Genomic DNA, 16,374 nt, shown 5'->3' on the forward strand with positions numbered 1-16,374 from the left:
AACCACATCAAAATCCCTACAGTTGTGAATGTATGCTTTCCCGGCGTATACAGCTGGCGAAGAGTTCTCGGGCTTCCAGCCGGGTGGCGGTGTCTTCAAACTGCGACGTTTCGACGAGCGACATACTCATCATCTTCTGGCGAAGTGCACTTCGCCAGAAGATGATGAGTATGTCACTCGTCGAAACGTCGCAATTTGAAGACACCGCCACCCGGCTGGAAGCCCGAGAACTCTTCGCCATCCCTACAGTTGTTCCAGAAATTAGCCTTACATACTGACAGAAAAACCAGGAGCGGGACTTCAATTTATGATACATAGTGATAGATTCTGGTCAAGTTTCACTGCTGTCCACAGTTGCGGCAGTTGTTTAGTTTACTGCTATTCCCGCCCCTTCTGTAGCTCATAGTTCGTACCACTGTCGCGAGATGTCGCTGAAACCCAATCAGGTATGTAACAGGTAACAATGCCTATATTACACACTCAGCAAAACGAAAATCGAACATAATTTTATTGTGGTTCATGTGAAACTATTCCATTTGGTCAGGGAATGTCTGAACTGAAACTCGATTTCGTCTTCTCAAAGTACGAGGGCTATTCAGAAAGTAAAGTCCGTTCGGGCACGAAATGGAGACCACAGAGAAAATCCGATGAAGCTTTGCACAGATGTGATGGGCAGTGTCTCCAATACGCCCATCGATCGCCTCACGTCACTCTTCTCACATCTGAGTGCACAGTGAAACCTAAAAATGCCTAGAAAATAGCGTCTCCCACCAAGTATGAGGACCTCCCGAGAGATTTCGCCTGATGTCATGCAGTCTACATAACATAACTGCCATGCGTTTCCCTCTTCATGACAATACTCGGCTGCACTCTGCTGAGGCAATAAAGATGCTCCTGCAGCGTTTTCGATGGGAAGTATTCACCCTCAACACATTCCGCAATTTTCTCCCACTGAGTTTCATCTCCTCTCATATGAACCGCTGGCAATGAAGACTATATTCTCTCAACGACTTGTAGGCCGGTGTACAGAACTGGTCGGAAGCAAAGGCGGCTGCCTTCTATGACGAGGCTATTGGAAAGTTGGTACAACGCTGCGACAAATGTGTAAGTCGGAGCGGCTACTATATAGAGAAATAGCTGAAAGGTGTAGCTAAGTGTTGTAAATAAAACATTTTTGATTTTCACAGCAGTTTCCATTTCACGACTGATTGGACCTCAATTTTACGAATAGCCTTCGTATTACGAGATTTAACGACGGTTATTTATTAATATTTTAATTAATTAATTATAATAAAAACATCTATTACATGTAAAATAATCGAGACATTTTAACCTTTTGCCTCGATTGAAATACTTTAATTGCCTCTAAGGGCTTTTCTAAAAAAAAAATTGAGAAAATTAAGATGCTCTCATATCGGGCTATGCAGGAATGAAGCTATAGCTCATAAAATCTATTATGTCATTCCGAAGAAGAGATGATTATAACATACAATAAGTATTAGTTAAGCTGCAGATAATCTCTGAAAGACAAACCAAATACAAAAACTTGAATCACGCAAAGAAAATTAATGAAGTAAACTCAAGTAAAAATATTGACATGTAGTGGCTGAAGGTGTCTATTATGTTACATAAGAAGAAACTTTTATTATACAGCATTATACACTACTGGCCATTAAAATTGCTACACCAAGAAGAAATGCAGATGATAAACGGGTATTCATTGGACAAATATATTATACTAGAACTGGTATGTGATTACATTTTCACGCAATTTGGGTGCACAGATCCTGAATAATCAGTGCCCAGAACCACCATCTCTGACCGTAATAACGGCCTTGATACGCCTGGGCATTGAGTCAAACAGAGCTTGGATGGCGTGTACAGGTACAGCTGCCCATGCAGCTTCAACACGATACCACAGTTCATCAAGAATAGTGACTGGCGTATTGTGACGAGCCAGTGGTTCGGCCACCATTCACCAGACGTTTTCAATTGGTGAGAGATCTGGAGAATGTGCTGGCCAGGGCAGCAGTCGAACATTTTCTGTATCCAGGAGGACCCGTACAGGAACTCTAACATGCGGTCGTGCATTATCCTGCTGAAATGTAGGGTTTCGCAGGGATCGAATGCAGGGTAGAGCCACGGGTCGTAACACATCTCAAATGTAACGTCCACTGTTCAAAGTGCCGTCAATGGGAACGAGAGGTGACCGAGACGTGTAACCAATGGCACCCCATACCATCACGCCGGGTGACACGGCAGTATGGCGACGACGAATACACGCTTCCAATGTTCGTTCAACGCGATTTCGCCAAACAAGGATGCGACCATCATGATGCTGTAAACAGAACCTGGATTCACCCGAAAAAATGTCGTTTTGCCTTTCGTGCACCCAGGTTCGTCGTTGAGTACACAATCGCAGGCACTCCTGTCTGTGATGCAGCGTCAAGGGTAACCGCAGCCATGGTCTCCGAGATGATAGTCCATGCTGCTGCAAACGTCGTCGAACTGTTCGTGCAGATGGTTGTTCTCTTGCAAACGTCCCCATCTGTTGACTCAGGGATCGCTACGTGGCTGCACGATCCGTTACAGCCATGCGGATGCCTGCCATCTCAAATGCTAGTGATACGAGGCCGTTGGTATCGAGCACGGCGTTCCGTATTACCCTCCTGAACCCACCGATTCCATATTTTGCTAACAGTCATTGGATCTCGACCAACGCGAGCAGCAATGTGGCGATACGATAAAGCGCAATCGCGATAGGCTACAATCTGACCTTTATCAAAGTCGGAAACGTGATGGTACGCATTTCTCCTCATTACACGAGGCATCACAAGAGCGTTTCACCGGGCAACGCCGGTCAACTGCTGTTTGTGTATGAGAAATCGGCTGGAAACTTTCCTCATGTCAGCACGTTGAAGGTGTCGCCACCTGCGCCAGCCTTGTGTGAATGATCTGAAAAGCTAATCATTTGCTTATCACAGCATCTTCTTCCTGTCGGTTAAATTTCGCGCCTGTAGCACGTCATCTTCGTGGTGTAGCAATTTTAATGGCCAGTAGTGTAGATTACAGTTCTCAAAGCGTTTTTATTTGAAGCAATCGATTAGTAATAGAGCGATCGGTCGCAGTTGATCTGGGATTTAAGAAAAGAGCGGCAGGTTGTGTATAATTCTATCGAAGTATATGCAATAACTAAAATACGCAAATAATGGAAATGGTAATTAAATGTGCGAACAGAGCTCTGAGACGACACTTGCAGGAAGTCGCTTTCCCTGTTGCTAACAGAACGAGTTAACAAATAACGCCGCCCTCGCTCACTGAGACCTCGCATGCACAGACAGCACAGTACCTGCAAAGTTGGGCGCCAGGTCGACGCTGTTAGCGAGCGGTCCAGCGGCGGCCGCCCCGTTGAAGGCGGACACCAGCGTCATGATGGCCACCTCGGCGGAGGCGCTGCAGCCCACGTGGGTCAGCACCAGGCACAGCACGCCGGGAACCAGCTCCCCTGCGCAGTCGCGGCACGCGCCGTTAGCGTAGCAACAGAAAGTTTGCTGATTAAGGCTGTGAAATAGATCAGATCCTCTACATGAATTAAGATAGCAGCTTCAACTGAATTTCAACATACGCATTTAAACTAAAAGTTTACTCTGGTTACTGTTGGCGTTTCGATTACATAGTTTCAACAACAGTTTTCCATCATCCTATATATCGTGCAGCGCGTTGCTTTTGTAACTGTTTCTGTTCCAATCAAGCTGTTTGCAAACATACACACAGTTACCATGAGCGCTGCCTACGGGTAGAACGCTGCAATCAGCCCAGCTGCTCGCCATGTGCAGCGGAGTCAAAGTAATGTGGTGCAGACGTAGAATCTACTCCGGTTGAAAGATAGTGCTCAGGACGTATACCGAACAGGCCGTCCAAATTTGACTAGCGCACACAAATATCTATACCTACGACTTCTCAGTTAGAGGAACTGTGGGCAGAGTGCTCCAAAATTCTGTTAGGCTACGGGACATCACGTATCTCATCAAACTGTTAAAAGACGATTGCATGATGCGAATCTTCAATTCCTGACGATCATGGCGAAACACACGTCGTGCCCCACAACACTATGGACTCCGTTACACACGGGCAAGAAATCATCAGAAGGGACGCCCCAGGACTGGCGTCGGGTGTTGTTTACGGACGAAACTCTGGTCGGTTTTTACCCTGATAATAGTAGACAACGCGGTAACATAGAACGCTTCCAACACTGTGTCCCACATGTGCAGCAAGATGACAGTCGAGTCATGTTCTGGGGTGGCATTGTGTGGAACCACAATAGGCCTCTCGTAGTTGTTGAGGGCAGTCATCTCTGTTCTATGGTACAGGGAAGAGATTCTGAAACAGATAGTCGGACGGTATCGCCAACAGTTTGCTGAAAACTTCATCTTGTTCGAGGATAATACGTGTGCTAATCGTGTTGTTCTCGTGAACATGATCCTTCAGGGTGCTGGGCTTACCAGAACGGAGCAGCTTGCATGTTCACCGAACATGAACCCAGTTATGTGTGGGTTCCTCTAGAACGAGCTAGTTTTGGACGTCGACAACGATCCTTTGCTCTGGATGACTTAAGCAGAATCGCTGTTGAAGAGTGGAACACAAGGGCTGGCTTCATGATCCTATCGGTGGTATGCCGCGACTGGTTCATCCGAACAAAGGCACATTCCACCAAGTCCTGTCGTTGCTCAGCAGCGCTGTGAAAAATAGCTCATGGGGAACATGATTTTATCGCTACTCAATTCATTTTTAAAAAATGTGGATACATTTCAGACGAATATATACGCTTGGCTCAGAGAAAATTTTCGTTTTCTGGACCAAGAATTTCGGAACAAAGTTGTCATGAAAAACATTTCTTTATCAGCGCACACTCCGCTGCAGAGTGAAAATCTCATTCTGGATTTCTTTATGTGTTTAGTTGCCGGTGGGAGTTTCCCTGGAGCAAAAAATTCTCTGGCTTGTTTATCACCCGATGCGTGTCGGATGAGATTACAGCGACAAAAGGGATTTTGCGTTCTTCGTTTCAACAGGTGCAATTATGAGTGATTTTCATCGACAGTACAGCACCGAACCTCTTCACTTTCTGAATGATGGATCAGCTGCAAGGGGCGTCATTGGATTTTTTTTGGGGGGGGGGGGGGGAGGGGAGGGGGTGGTGGTGGGCGAGGGGGAGCAGGGGATGGGTTGTGAAAGATTCCGCCAATGTGCCTCCACTTCTAACAACTTTGAACGACACTTTAAACATGGCTGACAGCACCAACCGAATATAAATTTTCAATACCTGAAGTATACCACCAACCGGTTGGATAAGTTTGTCGTAAAAACCTTGATCAGTTTTCAGCACCAGTAAGAGTATCTTATTCAGAATGAATTTTTCCCTTGTAAAATCCGACAGCTCTTTTGAAAACAAAAGTCTTTGCGTAAGTTAAAATTAATCCAAAGTTTTTATCTTCATTCTTGTCGAACCTGGCGAATCTTTTTAAAACACCCTGTATTGCTAATGCTCCAGCGGACTTCGTCGGATGACGTCGCTGAAATTTCTTACAACTTTGACGGAGCACCTGTTTCAAAACATAGGGAGATCCTATAGGCAAAATGACGGGTAATTGCTCAGCCGAAAAATTACAAAGCTTCACTAACAGCATTCGTCGTACCCCTGAGAAACTCAGTAACAATAGTACGGACAATCTGTCTTTCTCCATGTCACAATTACTCATTATGTGGATACCTGCAACGAACATACAGCAGAAGTAGTGGTTCTTGCTACAGAGCGGCTTGAATAGGTAAGCAAATTAGAGAGACAATAACATGAAGACTTGCAAAAATAAGAAAACAGTTTCTTAATAATGCAAATATTTTAAGATCTGACATAGATTGCAGTGTTAAGAAGTCTTTTTTGAAAATAAGTGACTGGATTGTAACCTCGTACGCGGTGAAACGTGCACAATAGGCAGTTCAGAACAATAAGCAGCTCAGACAAGAAGGGAACAGAAGCTTTAGAAATGTGGTGTCACAGACTAATGCTGAGGATTGCTCATGAACAGAAGTGGGTACGAAAGAGGGTTATGGTAAAAATTGACTAAAAGAAGGGATTGGCTGATAAGACACATCTTCCTATTATCGAGAAAGTGTGGAGCATAAAAACTGTAGAAGCCATAGTAAGCATTCTCTAATGTAAACAGGTTGCAGTAGTTATACAGAAATGAGGGGGTTTCCATAGGACAATTTCGCATTCGGAGCTGCATAAAATTAGTCTTTCGACTGAAGACTACGCCAACAAAAAGCACTGCAAGGAACGGCCAAACATGGAGTATGAAATATACAGATTAATAATGATGTTCCCTCTAACACATACGCACTTGCGGGCATACTACAAACGTTCAATGAATATGAGGCAGTACGAGAATGAAAGAAATGAAATGAATGAACGGGGAAAAAATGCTTTTTGCATTCAAAGTTCCGCCATAATTCGTTTGGGTAATATCGATAAGCACTGTAACATTCGCTGTCGACGACAGGGAAGATCCGGTTGCAACATCTAAGTGTACGTTTTGGGAGCAATGAAATAGAAGTCAGAAAGCTATTTAATATCTGTTGAATAATGGAAATATCGATTTATACGAGTCCAGTTTCGCAGTCACGTCAGTAAGAATTCTGGATGTCGTAGGAGTAACTCTACATCCGTTCAATCAATAATGTTTAATAGATGAATACAGCTCAGAGTGATTCTAGAACCAACCCACTTTGTATAAGCATCTTCGTCACAGAGTAAAATTTATGAAGGTTTAAATTAATTTTAATCGCTTACGCGAGACATCCTCAGTACAACGAATGTTCGTCCCCAATCCCCTCCAAACGATCCAGAAGCATTTGTATTTCTGCTTGTAAATTCCCTGGGAACGTATTACTCTAGAGGAGCATTAACTCCTTACGCTACAGTGGGATTTGCAGGAGTCGTGTTTGTAAGCCGGAAAATCCCTGGACCATTTCTTATGTCGCTGCGACACACATTTACTTCCAATCGAGCATCCCTCTCTTCCACAGGAACAATAACGTCGGTAGCTTGAAACTGCTCATTCTCTGTATGACAACTCAGAAGAGCGGCTAACTACAGCTGTACTTTATTTTAGACCATCATTTAAATTATACCTGAAAAAAGCAAGACGACATTTCATGTGAACTACTGTTTAACACGTCAGGGTCATGGTGATTTGGTAATTGTTCTAATGCTTATCTGAAAGCTTCGTCACAAAAATGTCATTTTTATCTGTTTCCTCTTTTCCATTCCAAAGCATAAGAGCGAAGACCATTTGCTAAGACAAAAATTATAATATTTCAAGAATCTTCACTAATATTTGAATATGAAATTTCGTATTTAGAAATTTTTAAGTTTCAAAATATTCAAAAATTTTGAAAAAGGAAGTAGCAAATGAAGAGACAAGGTAAGAAAAACACAAAAAAGGTTGGAGAAGGGAAGAGAGAAAATAGTTTTCGGAAGCTGTATGAATGAAGTATACAATGCTTCATATCTAGCTCGACTTTTTAATAGAATGTCTGCCTGCTGCACGAATGTTCCGGTATTATACGTAGGGATTTTTCATTGTCCAGTGGCTTCGAATGGGATCAACTCTCGCGTGACTAACCGAGGAACTACATGAAATACTTGCTTCCTATAGCGCTATGTAAAAATCACAACTTCGCAAACTTCCACTGAAGTTATTCCATAACACAAACGCAACGTAGTACTGAGTACTGAGTTAACCAACCAAAACGTCCGAGGTACATATAGTATGCGACCGCGAACTCAGCTTCAGTCCACCACTAGTCGCAATAAAGGGTGAAACTTTGACAATGCCAGCCACTCGTACTGACGAAACGTCAGAACAATCATCAGACGAACGTCGGCCGAAGAACCCAAGACAGAAGCCTACAGGCAGTTTGTCAGAGCATGCATTGCCATCCGTGGACACACCCCCTATTAAGAACCACGTCTCGCCCTTTGTAACGTCCAGGAAAAACCACGAATCGCAGTGACTTCAGCGTAGTCATCGTGTTTGAATAAAAGTATCATTTCTGTTCGTCTCATTGCGCATTTCTTTCATTTACCTTCTGCACTATGCTGTAACAGCTCTTTCAATGTATGACCCAATTTCCATAGAGCTACGTTACTTTGCAGTGACAGATCATCCGAAAGTTACTTTCATCCTTATGTTTCGCACACTTGGGGTAGCCATCATTGAGTTTCTGCCGTGTTTTCAAACTTGCTCAATGGAATTTTTTCATTCGTTGAAGGAGTTTTTCTGCGTTAGAGTCAAATACTAGAATGTCATCAGGAATTCGGTTCGATTAAGATATACTCCATTAATCCGTATTGTATCTTCTTTTCCCAGTTTTCGAATCTGTCGCTTCATGTTGGGCAATCGAAACGATATGTTTATTCCTAACATCTTAATTAAGAAGAAAAAGAGTAGAAGGAGACCTGATAATAAGTGAATGGGACTATAAATACGGTTGACTGTGAAATATGGGATATGACGGACAAAAATCGCTTTAACGCTTTTTTGTGATCATAGCTCACAAATATACGGAGTTAAAATAAACACGAAGCCAGAAAGAAAGTTATGACGTATTAAGAGCCGTGAGATTTATCATATTACCACGAACGACTTCGACAAGGCAACTGTTAAAGTTAAGATAATAGTTTCAAGTAAATACTAATAGGAACATGATAGACTACGCTAAACCAAATAAAAATATCCGGAAATATCTCCGAGAGGATATGAGGCGATATGATGAAAATTTGATAAAACAAACAAGTGGAAGCAACTAGAGAATGAAAGACAGAAACTTACTTGGTATAGCCATCACATTTCACGAGTTAAGTTAGCAAATGTTGCATAAACATATACAAATTTGATTACGTAACACGTCCAGTAACGAAGGCATTTCTAGGAACTTTTCTGGCACCTCGACCACTGTCAAATGGTTAGTTCTTGTCACAAAATGCCTCCTATTTCGATTTTAAAACATTGCATAAAGAAAGCTCATGTGTGAAAAAAGCAGAAAACTCAAAAATAACAAAGGGCAAGATTTTTTTATAAGCTGTCTTATAAGATCAGTCACGTTTGACAAAGAACCAAACAAGGTGAAACAATGATTCTCAAAACAACAAAGTAAAGCTCTCAAGGAAAGTGAAATGTAGTGTCTATCTGACTTACGTTGACTTTCGACCGGAAGATTGTATAGAATGTTGCAAACACCACTCATGGTGAGATGAGGATAACTCAAACTTTGAAGGAGAATAATTTTTATTCGAATTTGTTGATGAAAGTCACTGGTCTAGAATTCTATTAATTTTCAGCACAAAAACCCTTTTCCATAAGAAATAAATGTTGCTGGTGTGGTCTTCAGTTCTGAGACTGGTTTGTTGCAGCTCTCCATGCTACTCTAGCATGTGCAAGACTGCTCATCTCTGAATAACTACCTCAACCTAAATCCAATGGAACCTGCTTACTGTATTCTTCCCTTGGTCTCCCCCTAAAATTGCCCCTCCCCCATCGCCACGTATTTCTCTCCACTAAAAGATTGTTGGCTTCTTAATGCCTTAAGCTATGTCTTATCAACCGATCCTCTCTTTTCGTCAAGCTGTGTAATACATTTCATTTCTCGTAATTCAACTCATTTTCAATAGATATTCGATCCACCTATCCAATCTTCCAACATTCTTCTGTAGCGAAACATTTCAAAACTGTCTACTCTCTTCTTGTGTGAAATGCTTATGGTCTCTGTACTAGACACACTCCAGACATATACCATACTTATATACTTCCTAACTCACAAATTTGTACTAGGTCTTTTTCAGAAATGCTTTTCTTGCTATAGTCAGTTTGCATTTTATAACATCTCTACTTCAGCCATCATCAGTTAGTTAGCTGCACAAATAGCAGAACTCATTAACAATTTCTAATGTACCACTTTCTAATCTAACTCTCTCAAAACAGCCTGATTTAATTCGACAACATTCCACTATCTTCATCTTACTTTCGTTGATGTTCATCTTATAACTTATTTTCAATACACTATCCATTCCGTTCAACTGCTGTAGGAAGTCCTTTTCCTCCTCTGACAGAATTACAATGTCTTCACCAAAATCTTAATGTACTTATTTCTTCTCCAAGAACTTTAATTCCCTTTATAAATTTCTTAACGGTTTCTTTCACTGCTTGCTCAGTTTTGCAGATTCAATAACATTCGGCGTATTCTGCCTCTCTCCCCTTTTTAACCACTGCTTGCCTTTCCCGTCCTTCGACTCTTATAACTGCAATCTGGTTTTTGTACGAGATGTTAAAACAAGGTCCTATCGATCGCGAAATCGAAGCGACACTGAAAATAAAGCTTTTCATAGATGTGTTGGACAATTTGTCCAGCATGTCCGTCGCATTTTTCAGTTCTGAGTACACAGTGAGCACGTAATGATATCTAGAAAATTATGTCTCTCGACGAGTATGAGTGCCTGTGAGAGATATCACCTGAGTTCATACAGACCACACAACGTAACTGTCATCCATTTCCTACTTCATGACAATTGTCGTCAGCGCTCGGCAGGGGCAATGATGACGCTCCTGCCTCCCTCTGATTTCCATCTCTGTTGACATAAACCGCTGGCTATGAAGACAACATTTGGGCACAGACAACGAGCTGCAGATCAGCGAAGAGAATTGATCGAAAACACAGGCGATTGCTTTCAATGGTAAGGGTACTGGAAATGTCTCAGTCGGAGCGGCGACTGTGTAGAGAAGTAGCTTGAAGGTGCAGCTAACTACTGAAAATAAAACATTTTTTGATTGTCACTATGGTTTCCATCTCTCGAGCGACAGGACCTTACTCTCCGAATAGCACTCATAAACTTTCGTTGCCTGTTTTTGTCCCACCTACCTTCTTAACGTTCATGAGCGTATTCGAATCGACGTTATCAAAAGCTTCCTCTAACTCTAAAAATGCTATAAGCGTACGTTTCCCTTTCCTTAACCTATGTTCTAACTCGGAGGGTCAGTATTGCCTCTCTACATCTACATCTACATCCATACTCCGCAAGCCACCTGACGATGTGCGGCGGAGGGTACCTTGAGTACCTCTATCGGTTCTCCCTTCTATTACAGTCTCATATTGTTCGTGGAAAGAAAGATCGTCGGTATGCCTCTGTGTGGGCTCTAATCTGATTTTATCCTCATGGCCTCTTCGCGAGATATATGTAGGAGGGAGCAATATACCGCTTGACTCCTCGGTGAAGGTATGTTTTCGAAACTTCAACAAAAGCCCGTACCGAGCTACTGAGCGTCTCTCTTGCAGAGTCTTCCACTGGAGTTTATCTATCATTTCCGTAACGCTTTCGCGATTAGTAAATGCTCCTGCAACAAAGCGCGCAGCTCTCCATTGGATCTTCCCTATCTCTTCTATCAACCCTATCTGGTACGGATCCCACACCAGTGAGCAGTATTCAAGCAGTAACCTACTTCCTTTGTTTTCGGACTGCATTTCCTTAGGATTCGTGTTCCTACGGTTCTTCCGAATTCAAATCGATATTCCCCGAGGTAGGCTTCTTCTGCTTTTTTCGCTCTATATGAATGTTTAATTAATTAATATACTGTTGTACAATTTCCAAGAATAAGAATGTATTCAACTTTTATCAGTGTTTTCATATTGTCCTGCAGTCAAGTATTGGGGCAAGCTGACATTTCTGCATTTGATTTAAGAATTGGCAAAAGAATTCCGAATATATTGAAACAAAAATTAGTGTAAGTAAGTGCAATAGAACAAGAGGCATTTTTTAATATGTGCAAAGAAGATTAAATTATTTCCAAAAAATAATTTGTTTTTAAAGAAAGGTTATGTAGACTGAAGCGAAGAATAAATATTTGAACCAAGGGCGGGATTTGAACCTGGGTCTCCTCACTAAGCACAGGCGCCAGCCACTACGCTACCCTGACTGCACAGACTATGCTAGTTTGCCTCCCTCCTGAATCCATATCCCCAGTCTTCACTTCAGTCTGAATATATACATCATAGATGTTTGATGTCTGGAAAAGTCTCTGGAACCATACAGTTTGGTTGGTTGGTTTGTGGGATTAAAGGGACCAGACTGCTACGGTCATCGGTCCCGGAACCATTCAGTTTCATTCGAAAAGAAGGTTAAACGGTAACCTAGTCAACTTGCCCCGATATCCCTACTGCAGTTGTATGAAAGACGGGCAAGATGGGTGACAAGTAGGCTGTATGACTCGCTGGTACGGTACCTGCTGAGCAGCGAGGTAGGCGACTTACCGAGGGTGGTGGAGATCTTGCGCACGGCGGTGAGGGAGAAGGAGCCGGAGGCGAGCATCCGGTCGGCCATCCAGGAGAAGACCAGCGCGGCCAGGAAGCGGCTCACGTTGGGCAGCCCGGACACCAGCCCGTTCTGCCGGCACACCACGCAGCACAGTTACACCACGTGTACCAGTCCACTAGCAGTAGTCCGTTATCGACTCAGCGTGGCATAACCAAAGTAAAACAGTAGTGATTTGACGTGGTCACAAAGAGAGAGATCTCTAAATCTACGTAAAAAAAGCTTCCAAAATAGAAACTTTACTGTCCAGATTGCAGCTGATAAATATCTTGATTAGTAATTTGAGCAAAGTTATATTGCCACCTTCAGATCATTGGATACATGAAACTTCCTGACAGATTAAAACTGTGTGCCAAACCGAGACTTGGCAACTTTGCCTTTCGCGGGTAAGCGCTCTGCCAACTGAGCTACCCAAGCACGACTCACGCCCGTCTCCTGCAAATGTTCGCAGGAGAGCTTCTGTGAAATCTGGAAGGTAGCAGACGAGGTACTGGCAGGAGTAAAGCTGTGAGGAGGGGGCGTGATTCGTGCTTGGGTAGCTCAGTTGGTAGAGTGGTTGACCGAGAAAGGCAAAGGTCCCGAGTTCGAGTCTCGGTCCGGCACACAGTTTTAATCTGCCAGGAAGTTTCATATCAGCGCACATTCCGCTGCAGAGTGAAAATCTCATTCTGGAAATACGTGATTTATAAAGCCCCTATGTATGGCACAATGCCGTATGGCCACTGAAAACATGGAAGTAATCTCGCAGAAAAGACATTCCCATACAACAATAACAAGTAAACCTGTCAAAGTGATACACTTCGATTTCGATCGGCTTTGAATATGTTGTAGAGTAGAGAAAGATAAGACAGACGTACATTCTACTAAACACCTTTTATCATCCAAAAACATTTTCTCAGTGCAGATGCTTCAACTTTTAGTGGAACTGCAATGCTCTTTTTGTAAGATCACTGTTTCTGCAATGTCTTTTAAATGTACCTTTTCTTTTTAACTTTTAGTTTCCTCCTGTTTCAATTGTTAAAAAAACGACGGAGATAAGTTTGTTTTATATAAGGACCTTCATTAAATTCTTCCTTTCACAAATTTTAAAATTATTGGTAATATTTCACTTTTTAATTTATTGTTTTCGTCTTTCTGTATGTCTGAACATTTTGGATGAAGATCGGGTTGATGTTATTGCGGATACCCACTCCCCCCCTTTCCCACAAACATACAAACACACGCGGGTACACACAGTGGGTACACACATACACACACACACACACACACATACAAACACACACACACACACACACACACATACTCACACGTGGAGTGTGGGGAATGATAATACAATGAAGGAAGAAGACAGTAACAAGACGTCTTTTGCATTCTTCGTTTTGAAACGTCTCAGTAGAGTCGTTCCATAAGGCTATTGCCTCCTGGGACCTTGCGTCACCTTCTTTTGCACACCGCAGGTTTGCGATTTAGTTCTTCAACTACATTATGAGGACTTAGAAGTATGTATCAAACAAATTTTATGCCTTCATGACATTAATACAAGCAACGTGTCTGTTTGCATCAGCAATCCAACTGATTATGCTCTACATTTTATGTTCAAAACTGAATCAGAACATCAGCCTATAATTTACTTTCGTTATTTTACTGTATGCGTGTATGAATATGAACGAATATGTATTTTTATGTATATTTCGGGATTTGTTGGGTAGTAGCAGCCGCGCGGAGTGTCGTCTACTCGGAGGAGAAGAGAAGTTGCTGTCCTCTGCTTTGCGTACAGAATGGCCAACCGAGAGTCCCTCTTACCTAACAGAGAGTTCTATCGTTTACTTACAGGGTTTACTTATTGTTTGGTTAGTGGTGGAAACGCCCCTCTGGTCAGTTCCGTCCGAATAATCTGGGGTAGCTGGGGGCTTTGTTGAGAACAGCAATCTTAGCCTGGTCTCCGGTGAGTACGATCATAGGATTAAGTAAGCCTTTTGCTGAATTAGGTTATGGTGTTATGCGTGCTTTTTAGTTGCTAAGGAAATCGTTGAAAATATTTAAGTTCCTGTAGCGCCATATTTTTTTTTGTATTTTGAAGTGGAATATGTTTCTTTCGGAGTTTATCAGTGAAATTTCTCTTGTTCCTTCGGAACAGTGGGATGGAATAATCACCAGTAGGGGCGTTTAAGGTGAAACGGTAATAAAAATATCTCGTGAATATGTTGTGATTGAATGTATGTGCATGTGCACTTTTATTTTTCGGATTTTCCGTCCTTTCTGTATGTCTTCTGTGTCTGGTCCATACTCGGGTTTGAACGTTAGGCGACGAGGCAGAGCCGTGTGTGCTACTCGTAGTTTGTAATCGTGTTTCTTGATAAGGTTCAAATTTCCATAGTGCACGTAGCTCGTTTGAACTTTCAGATTTGAGTGTTTTATGTGAATTTGTGAGAGCTTCCTTGTTCAGTCGAGAGTCACTGTACCGTAAAACCCTTCTCAGCATTCATTTTTGTAAGGTTAATTCTCTCACGCGTGGCTCACGACCACTTAATCTTCTCGTGATTTTAATCAACTTTCCGCTATTATTGGTGTTTCTGTTTGCTTGGAAACGTTTCAGTTCGTTGAAATGTATTTGATGAGCTGCCACGTGGCCACGTGAAGAGGTCGGTTCTCGGTTGTCGGTCGCGATTTATTATGCTTTGATACTACTTTTGAAAACTATTCTAAACGGGTTAGACCTCCCTGTGGGTTCGTGCATGCATTTAGTTATGATAAGTTGTGTCTTTATATGTTCTACTGTGTGAGTGTATGAGTGAATGTTTCCCCACTTTATCCTCTACTCCCTCCTGTGTCCTCTTTGCTCATTTATAATTGCTTAAGAGTCTTTCCAATTTTAAAAATTGTGATTTCATGCTGCTCTTATATGTTACCTGAGAAGGACTGTAACCAGGTAAATTTATGAGACCAGTACGTTCAGCTGAAAAGGAATGAGTAATATTTCAAGCCCATGGCATATCAATTACGTTCATCAATTGTTCCAGTTAATTTAAATGAAATTATTATTTCCCATTGAATTAATTATTCAACTGATATTCCAGTTCGGTCATTCTTAATACTTACGAAGAGCTAGGGCTAGGGGTGAACCTATTTTATTATCACAGTTTTGTCTCTAATAGTGGCTTAACCATGCAAAAGTACGTATGTTTACGAACCTTCGGGAGCAAAGGGAGCAAACTTAGAATTTTAGCAAGTAAAATTCAGCTGCAGTCGGACGGAGTGAGTTTAGTCCAGAGTCCGGCTCTGCATCTCCTACAGGGTAAGAGCCTTACAGATCTTTCATTACACCATTGGCCTGCAAAGCCAACTGATCTCACAGTACATAAAATTAATTTGTTGAGCTTTGTGAAAGATTCCGTCCTCATGTCTCCTGTTCCAGCAGTTACCTAAACTTGTTGGATACCGCGTAGCAAAACTGGTGAATGCAGCGACTAAAGACGTTCTCGCTAACAGTGGAACGAACTTGACTATCGGTTGGACGTTTGTCGTGTGTCTTGTAGACGGCACGTTTAATATTCGAGAAAACTTTGGTCCTAAATGCAACTGTAAGAAGTTGTCCAAGTTCATAGGTGCATACATTGTAAAAGATTTACCCATGTAAAATGTGGTGAGTCTTTGCAAAATAACAGTTTTGTAGTCCTGTGCCTACGTTAAAAATCCACCTCTTTTATCTTTATTCGTAGGAAGTCGGATGAATATTGTTGAATCATCCCGTACATTCTCAGGAGATGCGCCTTTGACGTCACAGACACTACAATAGAAAAGCCACGCGGTTAGAGGTGCCATGTCGTGGATTACGTGGCCCTCCCGCCGAAGGTTCGAATCGTCCCTCAGGCATGAGTGCGTCTGTGTTGTTGTTAGCACAAGTTAGTTTAATAGGTGTGTAAGTCTAGGGACCGATGACCTCAGCAGTTTTG

General features: G+C 42.2%; 1 protein-coding gene across 1 annotated transcript in view; it reads right to left on the bottom strand.

Annotated features, from left to right (window-relative positions):
• The window catches only part of LOC126458433 (sialin-like), a 477,095-nt gene that overhangs the window by 51,222 nt on the left and 409,499 nt on the right, over positions 1-16,374 (bottom strand). The window contains exons 8-9 of the mRNA XM_050095488.1: positions 12,361-12,493; positions 3,350-3,505 (exon numbers count right to left, since the gene is read on the bottom strand). Coding sequence (XP_049951445.1) covers positions 3,350-3,505; positions 12,361-12,493 — 289 coding nt within the window. The remainder of the gene's footprint in view (positions 1-3,349; positions 3,506-12,360; positions 12,494-16,374) is intronic.

Source organism: Schistocerca serialis, chromosome 2 (genome assembly GCF_023864345.2).
Source record: "Schistocerca serialis cubense isolate TAMUIC-IGC-003099 chromosome 2, iqSchSeri2.2, whole genome shotgun sequence".
Lineage (NCBI taxonomy): Eukaryota > Metazoa > Arthropoda > Insecta > Orthoptera > Acrididae > Schistocerca > Schistocerca serialis.